At 37.1% G+C, this 25,522-nt stretch overlaps 1 protein-coding gene across 1 annotated transcript in view; it reads left to right on the plus strand.

Moving 5' to 3' along the window:
* CCDC102B (coiled-coil domain containing 102B) overlaps positions 1-25,522 on the plus strand; it is a 169,863-nt gene that overhangs the window by 116,947 nt on the left and 27,394 nt on the right. Inside the window, exon 6 of the mRNA XM_060119477.1 lies at positions 24,061-24,231. Within this exon, the coding sequence (XP_059975460.1) occupies positions 24,061-24,231 (171 nt within the window). The remainder of the gene's footprint in view (positions 1-24,060; positions 24,232-25,522) is intronic.

The following is a 25,522-nucleotide window of genomic DNA, read 5'->3' on the forward strand; positions in this document are numbered from 1 at the left end:
AGCAAAATATGTATATAAATCTGAGCACAAATATTTGGTTACAGTCAAGGTAGCAGTATTCAAGAAAAACAATGTGAAATAAGTATATGGGATATAAAAACATTACTTTCAGAGAGAACACTGTAGTTATAGTAGTAAATCATATTAAAATATTTTTTTATCAAATTTTTCTCAGTGAGGTTTTAATCAAATTCATTTTGATTAGCTCCAGTTTTTCCATACTTCTTTTTGTTACTGGTATGTGGACCTTAATGTGTGCTTTCAAAAGTATTTTCAAGTTGTACATAATTAGAATAACTTCTTCATCTGACCATTGCTTTAGCTAACTGGTTATCACTCATTGTTGCTTCTCAGATTTACATTCCATCTTACTTCCTTACACTTCCTCTTTCACATATTCATCCATTTGTCTCCCTGTCCCTCAGCAAAAGTATATTTGTATATATTTTCCTTTTAGTTTTGCATAAAGAGTGTATTTTTCACAAAGAACATTTTTTTTTCTCAGAAAAAAGAACCTTCAAAATCATGGCAAAGGTGCTTATTGCTTATTGAACTAGGTTTTTAAGCGCTGACTAATTTTTTTTCTAACACAAAATAGTCACAGATTTGCTTTCTGCTGTTTTGCAAATTCCACAAATATTGAATTCATTGCATCTTTATTTATTTATTTATTTATTTATTTATTTATTTTTTGCGGTATGCGGGCCTCTCACTGTTGTGGCCTCCCCCGTTGCGGAGCACAGGCTCCGGACGCGCAGGCTCAGCGGCCATGGCTCACGGGCCCAGCCGCTCCGCAGCATATGGGATCCTCCCAGACCGGGGCACGAACCCGTATCCCCTGCATCGGCAGGCGGACTCTCAACCACTTGCGCCACCAGGGAGGCCCCATTGCATCTTTAAGTTCTGCAGCACCAATCTTTGCAAGGCCTGATCCACTCTATATAAATTATATAAAAAATACTCAGGCTGATAAAAAAGAATTAACTATGAATCATTGGTGATTTTACAAATTTTATCAGCATTTTTATTGGCAATTTGATTTATATTTAACCATTTTATTAATAAAATTTAGAATAAATTAAACTACTAAATACCTCTTTTTTTAAGACAAATGTTGCCGTTGTTAACCTGAAATAAACAGACGGTCAGATTTTTTTCCAGAAATCATTATTAAATGTAAAATTTACCAGAAATAATTTAAAACATTTAGATAAGCTTTTTTTTAATAGACAAATATATAATCTGTCAAAATTATCTCCTTCAACCTCACACTACGTTGAAAAACACCGTGCTAAAAGCTGTGAGAAATTTAAAGTTTCCTAAAACATCGCAATCCCTCAAGGGATATACAAATTAGTTGAGAATTTAAAACATGTCACATGGAAAGATTACAAGAAACAATGCCCAAAGTCAAATGGGAAGTATAGGCATCTACCCAAGGCACCAGTGCCAATTCTATACTTTTATACTGTGAGATTAATTTTTCATGATAAATTATTCTGGGAATTTTGCCTGTCCCTGTCTTCTTATGGCTAAAATTTCTAATCACTGTTTTCTCATGAGCATCCCATAGGTTACGGGAAAGCAGAAGTTTACTTATTAAATATTTCACTTATTATTTTTGTCTTAACAAAACAGGAGATTATAGAGCAATTCATTGTATAGTGGGACTCTCACCAAATACTGGAGGAGGGAAGCTGATACCTACTGTGCAGTCTACGATAATGTTTGAGAATTCTCTGTGAATTAATTTTTCTAATTTGACCTCTAACAGTTGTTATCATAGATATTGTCAAAATGATTCTGAGTCTTTTGAAGTATATCATTTGAATATTTTGGATATTTTTGTCTCATTGAGAGGATACTAACATGATAAATTAAGGCTATGAACTCCAGGTCTGTCTCCAAGTTGATGTACGTGGTTTGAGAATTTTTCTGAGGTTGACGGGCTTTCTGTGTACCATCATTGTTACCTAATAATATGATATCATAAGCAATTGCCTAGAAATTTTGCAGACTCTTGGGCCATTCTACAAGTGATTTCTTTCATTCAGTAATTCACAAACCCCGTCCCTGTTACATGCAGAGGAAAAGCACATCCCATCTCCTACAGTGGTTCATTAAAAAAAAAATTTCCCTCCATGAATCTGTGTAGACCAACCCCATGGGACCTCAGTTCTTCAGACTTTCTCATAATCAATATTTTTTGCTTTTCTTCCCTGGGATATTTAACAATAATTGAAGTTTTATGCCCATAAGATTCAATAGAAATCCAGATACCTTTCAGAGAAGTTTGCTCTGAGAAGAAACTGCCCACAGAAAATTCCCTATTCTCAGTTAAATGACATTTTCTCTTTATTGCTAAAATTATACCAAACTTTATAAAGTATAAAATATTTTCTCTTAGGTTTGGTTTAGGTTTCAAGTAACTGATACTTAGATTCCTATTTATTTGTACATAATCCATACAAAAACTATTTGATTAATGAAACTCAAAGTTGCACTAAAAACCTAACACATTTTTCACAAATCTTAGAAGTGTCAAAAAAAATTAGTTAAGTATGCTTAGAACAGTAATTATTTTAAAACAGCTCTTAAATTATCTTATTTTGATAACAAAAACGATGTGAATTCATGTAGAAATTTTGGAAAATACATTAAATATCACAAACATTAAAAGGAATGTTTTATAAAATCATTACATTTTCTTCTGAAAATGATTTTAATGGATGCATTATAATGCATCCAGAGTAATTCAGTTAACTAAAGCCCAATAAGTGATATTTAGGTTATCTTTAGCACATACCTGATTATTACTTTTACAATCACTGATTGAAAAGTTGGGCCCATTTTCGTTATTAGCATTGCCAAGTTGTCTCTAAAAAAGTATTATCAATTTACTTTCATTAGCAATGGACAACTAACATAAATCCTAAGACTATTTAGACATAATTCTGGGTTTCTCCCTTCTTTAAACTCATCTGTTTGTCTATTTCTGTCATAATACCACCTAGTTTTAATATTGTGACTTTACTGTATTTTTAACTCATAGAGTGAGGATTGCAGTGTATTTCTTTTTCAGGTCTTCTTGGTTCTTTTATCACACTCATAGTGGCAGCTAACTTTTCATATTATTGTTCTGTGTTTCTAAAGAAAATCCCATTATGATCCCCTTGATGTGGGTGACATTAAATTTGTGAATTAATTTAGAGATTCGCTGTATATATCATTGATAACTGTTTATACTATTCAGGTCTTTTTTCCCCTTTAAAGAAGTTTCTTTATTTTCTTCATAAACTTCCTATGAATTTCCTATTCAGTCTATTCTTAGATATGTTATATCTTTTTTGGCTTGTATTCATTGAAACTTCTTTTAGAAATTATAGCTCCTCTCAGGTCAGTTCTGGACTATAAAAGATGCTATGGTTTGTATATATTTTCTAACATATAATCAGATTGGCCCTAATGTGTTTTCCTGTTATCAGTTTATAATCTTGTGGTTCACTTGTTTATAATCTAATGCAAAGAATAGTGACTTTTGTCCCCATGTTTTTAATATTTGTAACTTTTAAGTATGTTAAAATATTTACTTGGCCAAATTTTAAATGGCTTCACTAAAAACTAGGGTTGAAAACGGGCATCCTAGGTTTTCCCCTGATATTATAGGCAAAGTGTAATGTTTAAATAAACATGATGAAGGGCCTCCCTAGTGGCGCAAGTGGTTAAGAGTCCGCCTGCCGATGCAGGGGATACGGGTTCGTGCCCCGGTCTGGGAGGATCCCATATGCCGCGGAGCAGCTGGGCCCGTGAGCCATGGCCGCTGGGCCTGCGCATCCGGAGCCTGTGCTCCGCAACGGGAGAGGCCACAACAGTGAGAGGCCCACATACCGCAAAAAGAAAAAATAAAATAAAATAAAAAAAATAATAATAAAATAAAATAAAATAAAATAAAAAAATTAAAAAAATAAATAAACATGATGATGATGGTGATCTGATGATTGATTATGGAGACTTTGAGTCTGAATATCCTGCTCTTTCTAATTTACTGAATTTTTATTTTTTGCAATACATTTTAAAAATTTAATCAAATGCTGTTGGGCTTATATTAAGACAATTTAGGATTTTTTCCCTCACATTTTATATTTGGCAGAATAAATAAATAACCTTATAGCAATAACATTTCTGCCATTCTAGAGTAAGCACTTCTTTGTCATGTTTTATTATTCATTTTAATTTACTGATGAAGTCAATTTGCTACTATTTTAGTTTGAATCTATCAATTTATACTTAGTTTGCTTCCATATACAGTTGAAAAAGCTCATTTTTATTTGAAGATTTGTTGAATAGCTTAGAAAATGTACTTTATCATCACGTTAGCAGTCAGATTTACACCCAATGTGACAGTACATAATATGCTATTTATAGCAACGCTTTAATGTACTTGATAACTCTTTTTAAAATTAATTTATTTATTTTTGGCTGCTTTGGGTCTTTGTTGCTGTGCGTGGACTTTCTCTTGTTGCGGCGAGCGGGGACTACTCTTCGTTGCAGTGTGCCGGCTTCTCATTGTGGTGACTTCTCTTGTTGCGGAGCAGGGGCTCTAGGACACACGGGCTTCAGTAGTTGTGGCACGTGGGCTCAGTAGTTGTGGCTTGCAGGCTCTAGAGCGCAGGCTCAGTAGTTGTGGCGCACGGGCTTGGTTGCTCTGCAGCATGTGGGATCTTCCTGGACCAGGGCTCGAACCCGTGTCCCCTGCATTGGTAGGTGGATTCTTAACCACTCTGCAACCAGAGAAGCCCCCTTGATTACTTTGTGAAAAGGAGAGTTATGATTTGATTTTATATAAATTAACAAATTAATGTGACATGATTTTCTTTAGGCTCTTATAATTAGCTACAGGCCTTTGGAACTTATAATTGCTCTGGATGAAATACAGGTGTAGTTAAAGTCTTTAAAATAATGTAAAATTCAACATGGACATTGAGGGAGGAAGGGCAAGGGAAGAGAGGAAAGGAATGAACGAAGTTTATAATACCAGTAAAGTGCAGTTACCACAAAACTTATCCATTTATATGGTAATGCTAGCCTCTGTGCTGGTAAATAATAATAATAATAACCACAACCAACTTAGAATCTCAGAGAGTAACCAAAACAAAAGATTATTTCTGTTCACTCCATGCTCAGTGTGGAGGTCAGCTCTGTTTCTCATATTCACTCAGGGACCCTCTGAGAAGGAGCCATCTCAGTATATTCTTCAGTGCTCCCTGCAGCAGACACCTCCCTGAACCATGCTGACAGCACATTAGACCAGGACAGTCAGGTGCCTAGACTAACTGCAAGGTAAGGTGGAAAATTTAGTGAGCATTGCAACTTTTATCTTAGGTAGAGAAAGAATAAAGAGAAAATGAGGAACAGACATGGAGAACAGAGGAAAACAAGGCTGCCCCAGAAGTCAAAGGGAAAAGATCCTTTAAGAAGGACCAAGGCCATCATCAAGTTATGCTACATGGATTAGAACAAGGATAGATAACTACCCAGGGTCTTAGCTATCTGTAACATTTTAGTGATCTGAATGAGACTTGTTTTGATGGAGACAGTAAACCCTGATTAATGTTGATTGAGAATAGAATTAGAGGTAAGACAATGGTAGCAGTGAGTATATATTTTCTAGGAGTTTTATTGTAATATGGATGGGAAAACAAAGATGATGCTTGGAAGGGCATTTTGATACTTTAAAATATTTAATGATACAAAGATCTTAGTATAATTAAATATATCAAATATATTTATGTATCCTTGAATATTTAAAGGTGTTAAGGATATTATATATGTCAAGGGGATTCATCTACTGAGATATGAAAAAAATGATGTTGCAGGTGAGAAGAGGGTTGTGGTGAGAAGTGAAGTCCTTGGAAAGACCCTAAGGAGTCGGTGGAGAGGTTGGTCTTAAATAGCAAAATACATGTTTCTTCCTTTGTCACAGGAGAGAAGACAGAAGGTGAAGATGTAGGTAGAGGTTGGACGTTGGATTTGGGTGCAGAAAGTTGAGATACTTCTTGTCTATTTCTATTCTTCTGTGATGTTTCCAGTTAGGTGATTAGTGAGATTGAGGCTGAAGGAAAGTGGAGATTTCACGAGAAAATGTCTTAGAAATTGGGAAAGTGAATTTACCAGTAATGTGCAGTGGGCAGTGTTCATTACAGTTGATTTGACATTTGGCCCAACAAATGGTGAGAAAGACTCAGGAAAAAAATCTTGTTTGCAAGGGAGAAGTTTTATTGAACTGATTAGCACTTTTGCTGGTTAGAAGAGATATGAAGGCAACAGGGAAGTAAAGGTAAAAGTATAGATTATTGACAAATGGTTTGGAGGTCTTGATACAGCCAGAGAACTGCTGACACAGAAATACTGGAATAGTTGAACTCAACAGTTAGGACCTGTTGACCAGAGAGATTTGAAATCAAGATTTATTATGACTAAGCCATTAACTCATTAAGAAAACAAGCATCTTTTAGTGCTATAATAACTATTTCTGTGTTATGTGAAAGAATTTGGAAGCAAAAGAACTAGAGAGTGAAGGAACACACGAGAACCTTGGCCTCATGAAACTTGCTGTTTCATAAGTATTAAGGAACCAATACAGAGATTTCTGAGATTATATCATAACCTATTACTCCTGACCAGGAGATGAGATAGTGACATTTGAGCTGGAGCTCTAGAAGAAATAGGATCTAGAATCATTTAGAAAAAATAGTGGGGATATCAGAACTTTTCAAACAGAAAGGAGACTCTTTTGAGGATGCAAAACAAAGTCAGTGAGCTAGAGGTAGTGTGATGTGAGATATCACCATTACCTGTTGATAAGATTATAGCCTATTCTAGAGAAAACTTCTTGCAAAATTTTCTCTGGTTGAAACATGTGATGCTTAATTGCTGTAGTCCAATATCTCAAAAATGTTATCCTCATTCATCGCCAACAGTGTAAGAAAACATTAAGTCCAATATATGGGTATTTTAATTTATGATGTATCAGAATTAATACATACATATACGTGTGCATGTGTGTGTGTATGTATGTATATGGTAACTCAAAGAATTACACGCACAATACACTTGTACGTATCTACACGCATTAGTCGTGATGTTTTCTTCTTCCTACTATAACCAGACACATTCCCTTGGACTGTGTATCCCTCTTAAAAGACAATAGATGTATCTAAGTCTCTTCTCCATCTGCATCTCAGTGCAATTTTTATTTTCTAATACACTTAAACATTTTTACTTTTAGTAAAAGCTAGGTAGTTATATTTTAATTTTATATGGATAGGACTGGCAAATAGGTTCCTTTTTTTTTTTTTTGGGTTACAAGGCCAATTTGCTTCCTTGTATTTTAGTCATTAGAATATGTTATCTTTCCTTCTAGATTACAATTTCTTTCCATAAGGAATAGACAGTGTCTTGAGAATAGTACCAATGAATAACATTTTTAAGTGACTAAGAACCTAGTGAAAAATCGCAGTAATGTATCTTATATATGTCTATTTTCTTTCAAAATTGTACATAACTATTCTATAGAAAGTTTAGAATGTATCCATGTATTTTCTAGTTAGCATCACAAACCACAAAGATTTGCACCATAAATAAAATATAGTTTTTAAATTAAGTGCTTTTATCATCTGTTTGTGTCTAGATTATTCAATTTCCATTTTTAGTATTTTTCCTTATAATTGGAAGTATTCATTAATTTGAGAGGAACTCTAAAGGGTAATTGTTATTTTTGAATATAATTTATGTAATTAGGGTGAATATATAAATTCTTTCAGACATTTAGTAAATCATTCTCTCACTCCCATAGTCTTTATCTACGTGCCAAAGTGAAGTGGACATTTGGCAAGTGACCAGTTAATTTGATCAATGCAGATGCCAAACAATATTATGCAGGGGAAAATGTCACTTAGCAGCTAAAATCAAGTCTTAATGGACCAAATGGTTTGATGCAACTGCAGGGATAGTTTATCCCTAACCTTAGATGAACTGACACTATAAAATTCACAGAAAATGGGGGTAGCTGGACATTTGAACACAAGCAAGTGTTTTCAACTTTTCTTATTTTAGAAGCCTGTGACCAGATGGACTGGATCCATCTCAACTACATATGCAACAATATGCATATTTTTTCTCAACTACACATGAAATGCATAATAACGAAGTCCTCTTCTTTCATGATTTGAAGTCAAAAGTCTGAAAAAAATGTTTATTATGATGTATCACCTTATATACTCAATTACCAGATGTCTACTAGAAGCTAGCATTTATTATTGATAAGAGGAAATTTGTTCACTGGTTTTTTTTTAGGCTTAAAATGAGCATTATTTCATACTTAGAAGTTGAAGTTAATTTAACAAAATGCTAGATAATTAGTCGTCTGATTTTTGGATGATACAAAACTGATCTTGTACAATTATTAACTGGGGAATAATTACAGCTGTATTTTTGAAGGAGGGAAAATTATTCTGAATAATACAGTCATAATCAAATCAAAATGAATTCCAATGATATCGATTTTATAACATTTCAAGAAAATTTTCCACATAAAGGAATTTAGAAGAAAATTGCCTTCTTGTATAACAGAATTGCATTTATCATTGCCTTGCTTTTGCATCTGTAAGTTCATTTGTGCCTTTGGAAGAAATATAACATTTTCATGGTGGAAGGAACTCTTTCTTGCAATTGTGTTAGACTGTGTTAGTATCTGTGTGTGTAACACTTGGGCTTATACAGACTGAAATAACCACTAATATATTTCACTTATTTAAAAATTATGAACAGAATTCCATTGAAATTATAAATATTGAGTCTATTGACAATATAGGTAGTTGACAAAGTATTTTCAGAGCATGTATATTTAAGATATGCCATATAAACAGAGCAGATGAAGCAGTATCTAGAGCTCAGAATGCTTTGTATAATGTTTAGTATAGGACCTTTTAACCCTGATCAATTTTGTATGTAGAGGGTTATATTTAAAATTTGTTACAGAAGCTTTGCATGAGTGATTTTTATTGAATAGCTATAGCATGAAAATATAAAAAAAGAGTATAAAAACAATGTCTGTGACCTAATTTTCGATTACGAACTTGGGAGGATACTTAAAGTTGCAAAAAAAAAAAAATCAAAAACATTTGTAGAATCACCTTTTCCCTCCTGAGACTTAGGCCTGTTCATAAGATGACAAGAACATGTACAAATAAAGGACATTTATCAGGTAGTGATGGCAGATGTTAAAGTCTTCTAAATTCCTGTTTTTAGCATCAACATTTAAAAAGAGCAAATGAGATGATAGCAACTACCAGTGACATAAGTAAATTTAACATGAATAACAGGAGTTAGAATAAGTTTTCCATGTAGGAAAGTTACTTGGATTTTCTCCAACTGTGTTTATAGCAACCATTCCCAGCCCTGACACAGCACTCACCATATTCTATTTTCATGTATTTTAACTCATCTCCTTTTTCTAGTAGAATGTGAGCTCCCTTAGGTCAGGAATGTGTTACACATGTAACACAGGGCTCACTACATTTTCAAAAGTTATCAATTGGCTCTCAGTGAGGCACCCAAATGTTCCAGGTTCTGGGCAACTGGCACTTACGATTTGTGTCAACAGCCAGCACCCAGGTTCCAATTGCCAGACACCGCTAAGTAGAGCAGGAGGAAGGGCCGTCCCTTGACTGGAGGACACATCCAAACAGTGTTTATAGCTCCGGCAGTTTTCCTTGACGTGTGGGACCCATGCCTTTTTTTCTGTTGTGAATCCAACCTTTCCAACTTGCTGTTTCCCCAAGAAACTCCATTCCTTAATGCAAGCAATACCACATTGTTGAATTCATGACTCATGACGGCAATCACAAAGGGACCCACTTTGTACAAGAGGCAACCCTTGGAAATTAGGTATGGGATACTTACTTTTAGTTTTAGATGAACTAACTTATTTGTTTTCCAAATTTGATTTTAATGTTTTAGCTTTGGCTTCTAATGCTTCTCTCTTGTAAACACCAACACAACGAGAGGAGAGAAGCAATTCAGTTATTCCACACTGAAGGATTTATTTGTGTGCCTTAATTTATCACTCATTACACTGGTTTATATTTCCAGACTCCCTATGAGATCACCTTAATGTCCAATTAATGTTAACCTATAGGGTAGTTTTGATCATTTCATATAGGTAACAGATAATGACTTCTGGATATAGAGGCGATCTGGAGGATTAAACATTAATAAATGCTATGAATAGGTGATTAATTCCTGAGTTCTGAGACAATCTGAGGTTGTGAATAAGATATGCTCGATCTTTCTCAGATCAAATTGGAAAACTGAGTTAGCTTTGGGGTTGTAGATCTAAGCTTGGTTATTTCAACAGAAAGTAAAAGGCACACTCAGTCTGTACACCTGTGATCTCTCATCTTTTTCCCAAAGCAAATACTCTGTCGAAAATGATGGTCCACTTGTATTCCAGGGAAGAGTAACATTTTAGAGGTTAATATCTATTTAATAACAAGTTATACAATATTTTTAGGAATGCAATAGCAAAAAAACCCTTTTCAATCTTTTCTACATCAACAGTTCATCTTTCAACTTGATATACTCCTTTTGAAACATCATCCACATGTAATATTATACATTGCAGACGCTGAAAAAGATACAGAAATGAGTTAAGAGGAAACCACTTCCTTCTTACAACATGCACTTTGTATCTCTGAGGGCATGTCCAGTAGATGGAAAACGCTCTGTTAAATTCCCTCCGTTTGTAGACCTCAGGGTCGAAGCTTCTGCGGTTCTGCAGTTTGGCATCAGGCCAGGCAGCGGGCAGTGGGGATGGGATCTGCTGCTCCCTCTTCCCTACCTTTCTCCCCCCACCACCCCCGCCCCGACTCGATAGGCTTCCTTCTACTTCTCAGGGCTGGGAGAGAGGACAGAGGAGGGAGCAGTCCTGTGAATTGGAGCGGTTTCAGGCACGGGTGCTCCAGGCCAGCCCCTTCTGCCACAGTGCCTGTTCAGTCAGCCCCTGACCTACCATCACCCTGAGCTCTCCCACAGTCCACTCCATGTGGGATTCTTCTGCTGGTGTCATCTCGCCCATCCGACTGGTCCTTTAAAGTGGGGGACTTTTTTTTAAATGATGCAAGTCCAGCTCCTCTCTGCAGGGGTCACTCAGACTCACCCCTAACATGTATGCCTTCCTGTTCCAAGAAATTCTGAAAGCGCAGGCAATTGCTAGGGAAGCACCACCTCCCTGCTCTATAGCAACAGCTGCTTTTACTTCTTCTAGTATGAATGAGGAATCAGCCTGTCCCCCAAACACCAGGTGACACTTTTAAGATTTTTCTCTGGAAAAATTGATTTGTCTTCATGTGGGGCAGGTAACTCCATTCCATTTCCCAGGACAGAGGAGAGAAACTGCCCCTGGGCTCAGATAACAGGCCTTCCCAGGGTCTCCCTGTCCACCTATGATCCACCCATCACACACCCTCCAGGTGGGCAGGGCCTAGTGGGTGCAGGACCAGGTTCCTACCACACTTTTATTTTTCTTTCTGGTCATTTGTTTTAGGAGGAGAGGGGCTTAAGAATCCTTTGTTCTCAGTGTTGAGGTCTTACGTAAAACTGGACAGAAATAAAAACCCTATTTCATGTATGTCTTGTTACTGTGTGTGTGGTGTATACATACATACCTACATAACTGGAGTTATGTACATAAAATTGTGCCTTGTGCTTTGTTATTCCACATTATATAGCCTCATTATTGTTGCATCATCAAAATTCTTTGCACGTAATTTAAGGGCTTATAATATTACCATATAAGGATTAATTATAATTTATTCAATAAGGGTCCGATCATATAGATTACTTTTTTTTTTTTTTTTGTGGTATGCGGGCCTCTCACTGCTGTGGCCTCTCCCGTTGCAGAGCACAGGCTCCGGACGCGCAGGCCCAGCGGCCATGGCTCACGGGCCCAGCCGCTCCGCGGCATGTGGGATCCTCCCAGACCGGGGCACGAACCCGCATCCCCTGCATCGGCAGGCGGACTCTCAACCACTGCGCCACCAGGGAGGCCCTAGATTACTTTTTAACATATTATTATTAGATGTAATGCAGAGTGACTATTTTTGAACATAAAACTTTCATTCATATATATATACACATATATGTATACATATATATATAGTATTTTCCTAGAATAATTTTCTTATATAATCTAGGACAGAGTTAAGAACTGTTGATATATTTTTATAACTTATCTTAATGTCATGAAAATTTACATTTTCCTTCAACGGTATATGAGAGTGTCTTTCTTAACATTTCTATATCGATATCCTTATTAATATTTTTTCATTTCTTGGATTATTGTATTTCCTCTTCTGAGAATTTTCTCTATCTTAATCTCTGGATTATTTCCTATTAATTTTTATGAACACTCACTGTGGTTTTATTTCTACTAGCCTTTCTGATCACTTCCTTTTTCTCGCCTTTATTGACCCTTCTGCTCTTTCTTTTCCACGAATGGAAGTAGGAATTGTTTGGCTATTGGGTCTGTCAAACTCAACACACAAGTCTGCGTATTTTATTTAAATTACTTATTTCCCTAGAATTATGAGCAAAAGCAATACCCTTATCTGTCAGGAGAGGTTGCTGTATGCAGAACCACTTTCATGTAAAAGGGCTGCATGGAGGATCTGGAGAAACCCTGATTTATCAAATGAAATTAAATATTTTCCACAGAAAAGTATTTTCTCTGAACATTTGTAGCTTTGTACAATTACAGGGCTCTTCTCAGTGTGGGTAGAGAGAAGGTTGGAAAGTTTGGTTATAAAGCATTACTTAGCTAAGTGTGCATGGCTTTAAGAAAAAACTGTGTGGGAGTGATGCCTTCCCCCCTGAGTGTGAGTCAGTGATCTCTCTCTCTACTCCCCCTTGGGGGCCTGGAAAATAGAAAAAGAACTTCTGATTCCATCTACGATTTTGATGACTAACAATTCAGGGTTTAACTTAATATTTGTATGTTCTCTGGAGACAAAGGACGCTGTATGAGTACTAAATTGTACTTGCAACTTATGGTTTAGCTGTAGAGTTAATAGCCGTATTTGCAATTCTTTAGAAATCTTTAAATATCACACAGTCAGGATATGTATTATAATAAATATTTTAATGTATTGCCAACTATTACAAAACTTTATTATGTGTAGATTGAATTGGTGATGAATGCTTGCTATTAAAAGAAAATGAGTGTAAAGAGACTCTTCCTTTTCCCGTGCACAGTACAATCCAGCCTGCATACAATCTAGAATCATAAACACATTTTGTTGTTTGCTTCACCAATCAGTAAGACATATTGTAAGTATATTCATTTATTCATACATTCATTTATCATTTGTTGAGCACCTTCAGTGTTCCAGGCACTGTTTAACACACTACAGATAATTTTTGAACTATACAGTTAAAAGAAAAAGACCAAAAAAAGCTCTGTCCCTATAACCCTGATGGTGTATCTGAGAGACAGACATCTTTGTAAAACGAGTCAGTTTAAAAATGACTGGGCTTCCCTGGTGGTGCAGTGGTTGGGAGTCCGCCTGCCGATGCAGGGGACACGGGTTCGTGCCCCTGTCCCGGAGGATCCCACGTGCCGCGGAGCGGCTGGGCCCGCGAGCCATGGCCGCGGAGCCTGTGTGTCCGGAGCCTGTGCTCCGCAACGGGGGAGGCCACAGCAGTGAGAGGCCCGCGTACAGCAAAAAAATAAATAAATAAATAAATAAATAAATAAAATAAAAATGACTAAAAGCCTAGTAACCTTTGATATGCACTGAAACTGCCAATGAATTAGTCAATCAAAATGTTTTTTAAGCATGTCAATTGGTGTAACCTAATATTATTGTGCTAGACTATTAGTAAGGATAGAGTGCTACAACAAACTCTAGATCTCTGCAGCTAATGCAAGTTTATTTTTTGCTCATTTCTTAATCCAGTGAAGCCAGGAGGCTCTCCTTGGTGTTTCTTCTCCATGTGGTGACTCAGGGATCTGTAACTGTCAGCTTTTAGCTTCGTCATTTTGTAGCCCTTCAGTTCCAGGTACTTAGGTAAGGAAGTGGGACAGCATGGAAGTTCCCATGGGATATCTCCTTGCTAGAGCTAGAAGAGATACAAACCAGTTCCTTCCACATTCCATCAGGCAGACTTTAGTCTCAGTGTCCCATTGAAAGGCAAGGCTTAACAAAACTACTTCTATTTTATTAATCTGATATAAATACCAATTCATTTCCAATTTTGTATATTTTCAAAGTGTTCTTTTTAAAATTTTCTTTAGGCTAGCTCACAGTTTTTCTATACTGTTCTGCTTGCTTACCAATAGACCAATTCTTCATCAATTCATTTTTTTGTATTTGTATCAATAGATTATTTTTATCCTTAATACTTAATTCCTTCAATTTTCCTCAGATAGTATTGGTATGCTTTATCCAACAGTTTGAATTGATTGCTTGCCCTATACAAAGATATATATATCTTTATATATACCTTTTTGTAGTTAAATTGAGATTGTATCTTTTCTGCTAGTAACAGCTTTATCTCTCTAAAGTTTGCATTGTATATTCATTATTTCCAAAATATTACAATTAGAGCTCCAGTTTTCTATGGACCTGACAACTAATTAATTTTCACATTTCCACATAACTCTAAATTGTTTCTACTCTACAGATATAGGTGCATTAAATATATATTTAGTAGTATGATAAAGGAATCTTAAGTAAATGCACAAACAGGTATAAATTTCAACATGCAATGAAGACTATAAAGGAAATGAACAGGTATCTGAATGATAATTTAAAATAATACTGTGAATCATATTCACAATTGAGTAATCCAGAAAACATCTCAGAAGAAATCATATTTAAACTGGGACCTGAATGTAAATTAGGAGCCAGATGAGTGTAGAGCTGCAAAAGCTCTTTGTAGGCGAAAGGAAAAGCATGTCCGAATACTTTGAGACAGGAAAGGATTTGATGAATTCAAAGAACTGTAGAAAGATAACTTCCTAGAGAACATCCTGAGTTCTTTCATCAAGAATATGTGAATGGAAAATCCTGCCTCTGCCTAAAACTAAAATTGATTTTGCCCTGCCTCTCGCATTTTAGTTTAGCTGGGCTTAGAATTCTAGGTTACTCAGCAACTGAAGACATTATTGTATTTAATAAGGTTTCTTGTTGTTGCTGATTATAAGTTTACTATTAGTTCCTCTCTTTATACATTTTTATTTCCCACAATCCATCTGTGCTGTAATAATATCTCTTGGCCTTTGTTGTTTCTCAGTTTGTTTACAACATGTCTGAATTTTACTATATCTTTATATTTTTATTCTGCTCAATATTTTGTGCATTTTTTTTGCATTTTTTTCCCAATAACATAACATTGAGAGGTTGCCTTATCAGCACAAAGGCAAAGTTTCACTTGGAGAAAACCACTTTTATCCTTGCTCGTTCCCTTCCTACTGCCTTCCCAGCAAGATTCAGCAGATGTTTTGGGATTATAATACATCAAGCTTAAGGACAAAGACCACGTATGAGCTAAGGGTGACAAAGCAGAAAGATAAAAAGAACCCAGTCCATGGTGGCATTTGCTGAGATGCTCTATCTACTCTGGATTACTGACACTTCACTTTATTATTGCATTTGATAACTAACTAACTAACCTATCCTAGCCAGTTTTTCTACCTATCCTGTTATGTTTAATTAATGTATCACAAATGACTTACATATATTGTGTCTTTTGAAGGTTACAATTCTATGAAATTGCTATTGTATGCATTTTACAGATGAGGAAACTAGGACTTAATTTAAAGTTAATGAAGCTTTTTTATATTTTCTAAAAAACTTGAATATTATTGGGAATATTGACATAACTGATCATATGAGAGATTAGTAGATGCTCAACAAACTTTTTTTCTTGGTCAATTGCTTATGTATCTATGGTACTGAATAAGCACAAATGGCATTGAATAAATACAAACTCCAATGTGTGATATTCATTCTATGGGCCTCACACACACATACACACACACACAATATAAGTGCCACAATGTAGCAACAGTATTGTGGCTTTGCACCCTTTTTACATTTCTTTCTTAGTAAAGTTTCCATCATCTATTTTCCATCCATGGTGTTTGTAGTATGATATTTAATTCTATAGGATAGATCTCCCCACGTGACAGCCATGGGACATGATGTTGGTGTTTGTGCTACCTGGGTAGCATATTCTGAGACAGACATCAAAATGTAGGAAGTTTATTAGGGAGTACAACACCCATGGGCAAAGAGGCCAGGCAGCAAAGGGCAGAGGGAGAAGTAGGACTGGGGAGAAGTGATAATAGTAATACCCCTGGATACCTCTGAAGCTGGCATAGGTCTTTGGAGCTGTCCCAAATTGAGGTGAGAAGAGCAGTTCCTTCATACTTCTAAAATGACCAGGCTGCCCCAGGAAGGGGGTGTGGAGTTAGAAAGGAGGGTGTTTTTTGTTTTTTGGGTTTTTAAATATTTATTTATTTATTTGGTCATGCAGGGTCTTAGTTGCGGCAGGTGGGCTCCTTAGTTGTGGCATGCGAACTCTTAGTTGCAGCATACGTGTGGGATCTAGTTCCCTGACCAGGGATCAAACCTGGGCCCTCTGCATTGGGAGTGCGGAGTCTTATCCACTGCGCCACCAGGGAAGTCCCAGGAAGGAGGCTCCTTACAGCCAAGGGGAAAGGGCTGTGATCAGACATTTCCAGCAACTGGTGAAATACGTCCTCTCATCCTGAAGGAGAACCTGGAGGGCACAGGACAGCATCCCCTCATGACATGTCCTCCCTGCTTATCATCCACCTTTCATAAATAGTTCCCTATCAGCTCATTGGATTATCTCTTAGTATTTGTCACAGTGGGAAAATTTGCTTGTTTAATTGTCTTTAATCTATTACCTCTTCTAGGTTCTAATGTCTGTGAGGTTAAAAATTGTGTCTGCCTTGTTTGCTTTTATATAGAGAATGTAGAAGCCAGTCTACATGGCATGTGATAGACACTCAGTAAATGCTCCTTGAATCACTGATAATGTGTCAAGTGTACAACGAGCACTAAAATCACTCTGTACTTAACATATAAGATATTAAATGAACCCTCTGGAGATGCCACTTAAGACCACAAAAATGTTCTCATTTTAAAGCTATTATCTGACACCAAGTATCATAAATGTTTATGAATAACACTGAATTCTGTAGAAATATACATTCCTTTGATTTCTGTATTTCTTGAGGTCAGAATTGAAGATATAGAGACTGACATTTATCCTAATAAGTAGGTGGTACAAGATATTTTTTCTAATGGACTTAATTTGGATGAGCTTGTGAGTTCTTTATTCAAGTAGATGGATTTGATTGTAATAACCACCCAATGTGCCTGAGTCAACTTTTGAGAAGAGAAAATCTGCCCTTGTTGATAGCATTATTACTCACAGCTGGAGTCTAACAAGGCTATAGAGAGACCATGAGCTAGTTATTTCCAATTTTATGTGTTTCTCTTTATTAAATATAGTTGACTCATATATTATACTGAGAATTTCAGGTTCTCTACATAATAATACAGTATTGTTATGCATGTTTGAAATTACAGATGCCAAAATTTCTAATTTTCTATGGATTTTAAAAAAATTGAACAAACATAACATATATAATAATACTTTAATACTATAAATTTTTCTGTATGTCATTTGTTTTTCCTTCAAATTGATGCATATAAATTATTTAACTTATTTTTAACCAGCGTTTCATTATGTCATTTAAAATTATAAGAAAATGTATTTTATTTCTGGCAGCTTGGCACAATCAAAATCAGTTAAGCTTCAGTACTTCATGTATCGGCTACAATATTAATTCTAGGTAGAAAGCAATATCCTTACTTACAAGAGCATAAACTAATGCGTGATTTCATAAGCCACATACAGAATTTAAAACCTGCTATCAAATTCTTCACATCACTAGAAACAGAGTCAATCTATTTGAGGAACCAATGTTATTCTATCAGACATATCTGTATACAAACACATTGTATATGCTTATTTTCTATATCGATTCAACATTATTCATATCAATTTATAAAAGGATTGTGAATTATATTTACCGTTCAGTTTTATAGCTTTGGATTTATAGAGGATTACATACTGACAAATACTCTCTAGTACTGTATATTTTTATATGTTTAATTTCTATTCAGATTTTTCTCTGCCAAAATAAAATATATCACATCATGGTTTTATGTATTTCTACCATTAAAAATATATTAGAATAAGCTTGTTCTAAAAATCCATATGGATCTTTATTATTGACTTATTCTCTTTTTATATGCAAATTATTAACTCTTTAAATGAACATCTATTTGGATGCCTTCCAACTGGAGGTCTGTAAGCAAGCTACAGGGGAAATTGAGATTTCAGATAAAAGCATCAAACAGGGCTTCCCTGGTGGCGCAGTGGTTGGGAGTCCGCCTGCCGATGCAGGGGACACGGGTTCGTGCCCCGGTCCGGGAGGATCCCACATGCCGCGGAGCGGCTGGGCCCGTCACATGCCGCGGAGCGGCTGGGCCCGTGGGCCGTGGCCACTGAGCCTGCGCGTCCGCAATGGGAGAGGCCACAGCAGTGAGAGGCCCGCATACCGTTTTAGAAAAAAAAAAAAAAAAGCATCAAACAAAACATATACAGGGGATTATGGTTTGTGATCCTAAGTGCCTTCAACATGCATTCAAAGAAAGAACTGGAGGTGGGGGGAATCTCATCACAAGAATAACAACAAAAAAAATGAGTCTGTAGTAGCAAAGGTCATAGCTTTGAGAATTAAGGAAGAAATCCATCTCTCTCCTGAAAGTAAAATGGGGGTGTTGATGAACTAATGGATTAAAATGTCAAAGAACCCGTGAAGTCATAGAAGACAAGGCCTGCTAACAAGGTTAAAGCCAGCTGGGATATTGTTTTGAAACAATGAAAAAAGGAGGAGTAATTGGCAGCTAGTTTGGCCATAAGCAATGTGTATAGCCTCTCAGAGACTGAATGGGGAAAACAGAAAAGACAAGAGGGAGAAGGTATGTGAAGAGTTCAGTGATAGTATGTACTTGGCTAATACTAATCTCTTTCACCCTAAACTGATTTTTAAAAACTATCCTTACTAATGAAATAATTTTTTTTCTCCTATGTTGAAATCTAGTTTTCATCTTTTTAAAATAGAAAGTAAAAGGTATCCTATGAACATAATTAAAATACATTTGGCTATAGATACAGTTTGATATATTTTCTCGTAACAAAATGTGCCCAAGGCCAGGCCAGGTCTGCGGACCTCAGATGTAAGCATGATTCTCCTATTGGCCCAGACTGTTGTATCAGTACCTCCAGACATACATCTTCCTTGTATATTTTTAAGTGCTTAAAAATCCTAGATCACCTCCTCCCACCCAAGGAGACGTCTCATATTTCATTGCTCGGTTAGGTTCCATCTACCTTCCTAAAACATTTACTGGCAAGAGTAAAGTTTACTACAGTTGGCTTATACTAGCGGTCCTCAAACTGTATGTTGAATTATAAACATCTGGAGGGCTTGTTAAACCCAAGGTTGCTGGGCCTCAACTCCTGAGCTTCTGATTCAGTAGATCTTGGATGGAGTTCAATGTTAGAGGTCTGCCTACAAGGATGACACATGCTTGGGGTGGAATTGGTACCGACAAACAGCAATGTTTTCCCTCCCTCCCTCCCTCCTCCCTCCCTCCCTTCCTATATGCACATCTCAAAGGTTCTTCCTGTTTACTTAGCTCCATTTAAACCAATCTAAGTGAATTGTACAAGCCTAAAGTCAAAGCATTGACTATCTGAGAAATAATTTTACTAAAAATCGCAAACGTTTTTTAGGTAGTTGCAATTGGGTGCATAATTCCTGAGGAAAAGCCATCATTTTACAGATTTGCTATAACTCTTCCATTAAGCTCTGCATTACTTTTGTGGCAAATTCTTTGTTTGCCAGATCAAGAAAATCTTTCATTAAATGTTCCATTGTCATTCCAAATAATAGAATTATGTTCCCTACTGCATATCTTTCTGTGAAAGCATAAGGTATATAATTTGGCATTGGAAAATTGTACTCTGAAGAGAAGAAAGGAGAAATCTGTTTGCATTTTAAATGTGGTTTGTGCCGTAATTTATAAAACACTGCCATGAAGCCGTAAACTGCACTGTTACTGTGAGGCAAGGGAAGGGACCATGAACCTGTCCCATCAACAGGGGTCTAGCTGCCTGCCCAAGTTTGCCTGTTCCCAGCCGCCCTTCGGCATTGCTCAGGTCTAAATACCAATGGTTGTGATTCTGACTCTTATGGGGGCCAGGGTTTTCAGAACAGCAGCAAGATTCCAGGAATCTCTCAGTTACTTGATAGATTGCCATGGAGGCGCGCGGTGGGTGGCTGGTGGGTGTGGGAGCCCTCCTCTGCCTTTTCCTCCTCCGCCTTTTCCTCCTCCTGGCTTCCTGAGAGTGGTGGTCAGCAATTTCTCCCAGGTCCTGCGCTCTAGTCCACACCCTCTTCTCACATCTGCAGGACATCTACCTGTTTGGTTGGAGTTCTGTGTTTCATAGAGACCAAGAGGCTGCCAGTAATCAATGGCGTCATATCAAAATTCACTTTAGGGCTTCCCTGGTGGCGCAGTGGTTAAGAATCCGCCTGCCAATGCAGGAGACACGGGTTCTATCCCTGGTCCGGGAGGATCCCACATGCCGCAGAGCAACTAAGCCCGTGTGCCACAACTACTGAGCCTGTGCCCTAGAGCCTTCGAGCCACAGCTACTGAAGCCCGCGTGCCTAGAGCCCGTGCTCTGCAACAACAGAAGCCACCGCAGTGAGAAGCCATGCACAGCAACAAAGACCCAACGCAACCAATAAATAAATAAATAAATTTATATTAAAAGAAAAAAAATTCACTTTACATTAGCTTTTTTCCTGTAATAACATATGCTTCACACTCTTTTGCATTTTGCTTTACTTAATAGACTTGAGAGATATATCATTATACAAAAGGCTGCCATATTATATTTTAAGCATTGAAAGGCTTAATGGTTTTTTATTTAATCAGCTCCATATATTATGATGATGATCTTCACTTCCAATCATTCATTATTAACTTAAAAATAACGCTGTACTACATGTCCACATGCATACAGCATTTCACACAACTGTGTGTGTATCTGTAGAACACATTCCTGGAAGTAGAATGGCTGGGTTGGAGTTTTAATGTATTTTTCATGTTAAATAGTTTTGCCAACATTTTTCCATGAATGAATCTCAGTTTCTTCACATTTTACCAACAGATTATTTTATCACACATAATCTTGCCAGTCTGAAGACATGAGGAATAGCATCTTGATGTGTTTCTTTTCATTATACTTTTATTTTTTATTTTTATTTTTATTTATTTTTTGCTGTACGCAGGCCTCTCACTGCTGTGGACTCTCCCGTTGCGGAGCACAGGCTCCGGACGTGCAGGCTCAGCGGCCATGGCTCACGGGCCCAGCTGCTCCGCGGCATGTGGGATCTTCCCGGACCGGAGCACGAACCCGTGTCCCCTGCATCGGCAGACGGACTCTTAACCGCTGCACCACCAGGGAAGCCCCTATACTTTTATTTTTGATAATTGTAGATTTATATGCAGCTGTAAGAAATAATACAGAGAGATCTATGTACCTTTTCCCCAATTTCCACCAGTGGTATCATCTTTCAAAACTACGGTAGGGTATCACAACCAGGATATTGACATTGACAATACAGTCAAAGCACAGAACTTTTCATCAAGACAAGGATCCCTGATCTGCCCTTAGCCACACCCACTTCTCTCCCCTCGTCCCTACCCTTGATCCCTAGCAGCCATTTCTATAATTTTGTCATGTCAATATGTTACAGAAATTGGAAAGGTTTTTCCTGAGTTTTGGGTGAAGATGAATAGCTTTCAATGTTTAACACATATTCTATATGCTTTTCTGTGAACTCTCTCCTTCCATATTTTATATCAAATCATTTTGTACAAACTTGATATAACTTCATATAGTAAGAGACTTGTCCCTTGTTACAACATTTTCTGTGTAGGACAAACTATTTGCTATACACAACTTGTATACTTATTGTGATTAAATTTATTATTCTATGATCTCATAGAAAACCTTTCCCTATTTGGTAATTGAAAAAAAGTATTTACATTTTTCTTCCAGTGTTTTCCAATGCTTTATGGCTTTTTTCCTCTTTTTTTACTAGTAAATCTGATTCTTTTTTATTGTTCTTATTAGTAATAGTAGTAGTATAAGATGTGAGTAAAGATCCCATCTCCAGTTGTCTACCTGGTTGTCATAAAAAAATTTAACTATGCGGTTTTTTTTTTGATTTTTTATTTTTATTAGTTTCTGCTTTATAACAAAGTGAATCAGTCATACATATACATCTGTTCCCATATCCCTTCCCTCTTGTGTCTCCCTCCCTCCCACCCTCCCTATCCCACCCCTCCAGGTGGTCACAAAGCACCGAGCTGATCTCCCTGTGCTATGCGGCTGCTTCCCACTATCTATCTACCTTACGTTTGGTACTGTGTATATGTCCATGCCTCTCTCTCGCTTTGTCACAGCTTACCCTTCCCCCTCCCCATATCCTCAAGTCCATTCTCAAGTACGTCTGTGTCTTTATTCCTGTTTTACCCCTAGGTTCTTCATGACATTTTTTTTTCTTATATTCCATATATATGTGTTAGCATACGGTATTTGTCTTTCTCTTTCTGACTTACTTCACTCTGTATGACAGACTCTAGGTCTATCCACCTCATTACAAATAGCTCAGTTTCATTTCTTTTTATGGCTGAGTAATATTCCATTGTATATATGTGCCACATCTTCTTTATCCATTCATCCGATGATGGACACTTAGGTTTTAACTAGTAAGTATTATGACAGTATTTTTCAGGAAATTAAAAAAAAAATATCCTAGGACTTTCTTAAAGTATTATATCATCATGAGGAATTAGAGGTTATTTTTTTTCTTTACAGTTTTTTTTTTTTTTTTTTTTCTTTTTGGGTATGCGGGCCTCTCACTGTCGTGGCCTCTCCCGTTGCGGAGCACAGGCTCCGGACGCGCAGGCCCAGCGGCCATGGCTCACGGGCCCAGCCGCTCCGCGGCATATGGGATCCTCCCAGATCGGGGCACGAACCCGTATCCCCTGCATCGGCAGGCGGACTCTCAACCACTGCGCCACCAGGGAGGCCCTTCTTTACAGTTTTAATAAAGATGATTTCAACAATGACAGTATTGTTAATTTTACACAGCAAATTTTAGCAAAAAATTAGAAACTACATTAATTATAATCTGAGGCCAATTAATGTAGCCTGTCAATTCATGTCTTGTAGAATGTTGATTATAACAAGATTGATCGGAGATCCAGTCATTTCATGGTGGATTCACTCTGGATTTTCCCCAGGGTCAGCCCCTTCAGGTCTCTGAGCCAGATTTATATGGTTTCAGGGGGGTGCCATTCATGGCATGAGTACAGCAGCACAAAACCTTTTTTTTTTAAGAAAAATAATTAAAAGCAGATAGTCTGTTAACTTTTAATACTTAGGCTGATTTAGCAGATGAACAGTTCTTCTTGTACTTATTTTTATTATATTTTATTCTTCATTTATGGATATGAGATTCCTCTTTTGGAAAGCATACATAAGAACTAAATTTGCATAACATGAAAAATGGGTCATTCCCTCAAGCACATAAAGAGTTGCACTGTATTTTAGCCACACAGAAATACACCTTCCACCTATAGTTATATGCTAATCATAATATTTAATTGCAGAAATGTAGAGTCCCAGAGGAAAAGATGCTTAATCTGAATTCTTCCTAAAGTGCTTTTCTATTTTTTCCAAACAAGTTGCCATTCTTCTGACTTTATCAGAGTAAACTATAAATAATGGAATCCCTCTTTTCTTTTAAAAGGAACTGTTGGACCTTCAACATGCCTACCATAAACTAAGCAGGCAGCACCAGGCTAAGATGGCAGAAATGACCCACGTCAACAACCTCATGGATCAAAATGAGGCCGAAGTGAAGAAACTGAGATTTCAAGTAGAAGAACTAAAATGGGGACTCAACCAAAAAGAAAATAAGGTATCTTATAAGTGGAACATATGTCACATAGATTCAAAATTGCATTTCATAGCATAGAAAAAGCATTTTCTTTTTTATTAGCATATGGCATTACTTGAGGTAAAAACTTCACATTTTTAAAAAGTAAAATCAACAAAAAAGTGTAAGTGTAAGGAGAGGAAACTATTATGTAAACAACATGCTCATTTTTGTAGTATTAGTAGTGCATTTTTTATGTGTGCCCTATAGCTTCAGATATGTTTTAGCTTTGTCGTGTGGGGAGGCATGGTACCATAGGTATCATTAAAACTTGGTGTTTTAGGGCCTCCCTGGTGGCGCAGTGGTTGAGAGTCCGCCTGCCGATGCAGGGGATACGGGTTCGTGCCCCGGTCTGGGAGGATCCCATGTGCCGCGGAGCGGCTGGGCCCGTGAGCCATGGCCGCTGAGCCTGCGCGTCCGGAGCCTGTGCTCCGCAACGGGAGAGGCCACAGCAGTGAGAGGCCCGCGTACCGAAAAAAAAAAAAAAAAAAAAAAAAAACTTGGTGTTTTAAGTTTTAATTCTATATATTATAGAAACATGGTGTATGTTGTGATACATGTTATGATATATATATATTCTCCCCAGCGCTCTCTGATGTTTAAAGACTGTAGGCATCTTGTTTTGTCGTGAAAGGTCAACTTGCTAATGGTTTATGGCATGTTTAAGAATGGGATACCTTGACAGTACACCTGCAACAGGGAGGTGTGATTTCAGCTGCAATTACAAACAACAAAGAGATTTTTCTTGAAAGAAGCGGTCTCCACTGTCAGTGTGATAGCGTCTGCCACCCCATGGCGGCAGTTACTTCAGATGGGGTTCCAGGCACGGCACCTGCTTCTAGTGGACAACTTTTGAGGCAAAACTAATTACTTCCCTGATTAGAGAGACTGTTTGCAGATAAAGCCAAACAGTTGGAAATTTAAAAAAGAAAACGGAATTGTTTTTCCAAGGGCTAATTCAGTAACAGAACACAGTCCACATTTTAAGATTTAATTTTTCATCAAAACTGTTCCAGTCAAGCAAACCAGATTTTCTAATCTAATAACATCACATGAAAATAGAATTATTTGACCAGTGAGGCTCATATATCGTCCCTGATCTTCCTAGGCCTGACTTGTCCGTGGGCATTTCATCCTTGATGTCTCTTTTTACGAAGACATATATGTACTTTTTAATGGTGTGCATGGGTAGTGAGGCTGGACCGTGGAAGAGTAAGTCAGGAGAGGAATGTAGTCGGAAGGCTCAGGAGAGTGGTTTTGGGTTTTGATTTTC

Source organism: Mesoplodon densirostris, chromosome 15, assembly GCF_025265405.1.
Source record: "Mesoplodon densirostris isolate mMesDen1 chromosome 15, mMesDen1 primary haplotype, whole genome shotgun sequence".
NCBI lineage: Eukaryota > Metazoa > Chordata > Mammalia > Artiodactyla > Ziphiidae > Mesoplodon > Mesoplodon densirostris.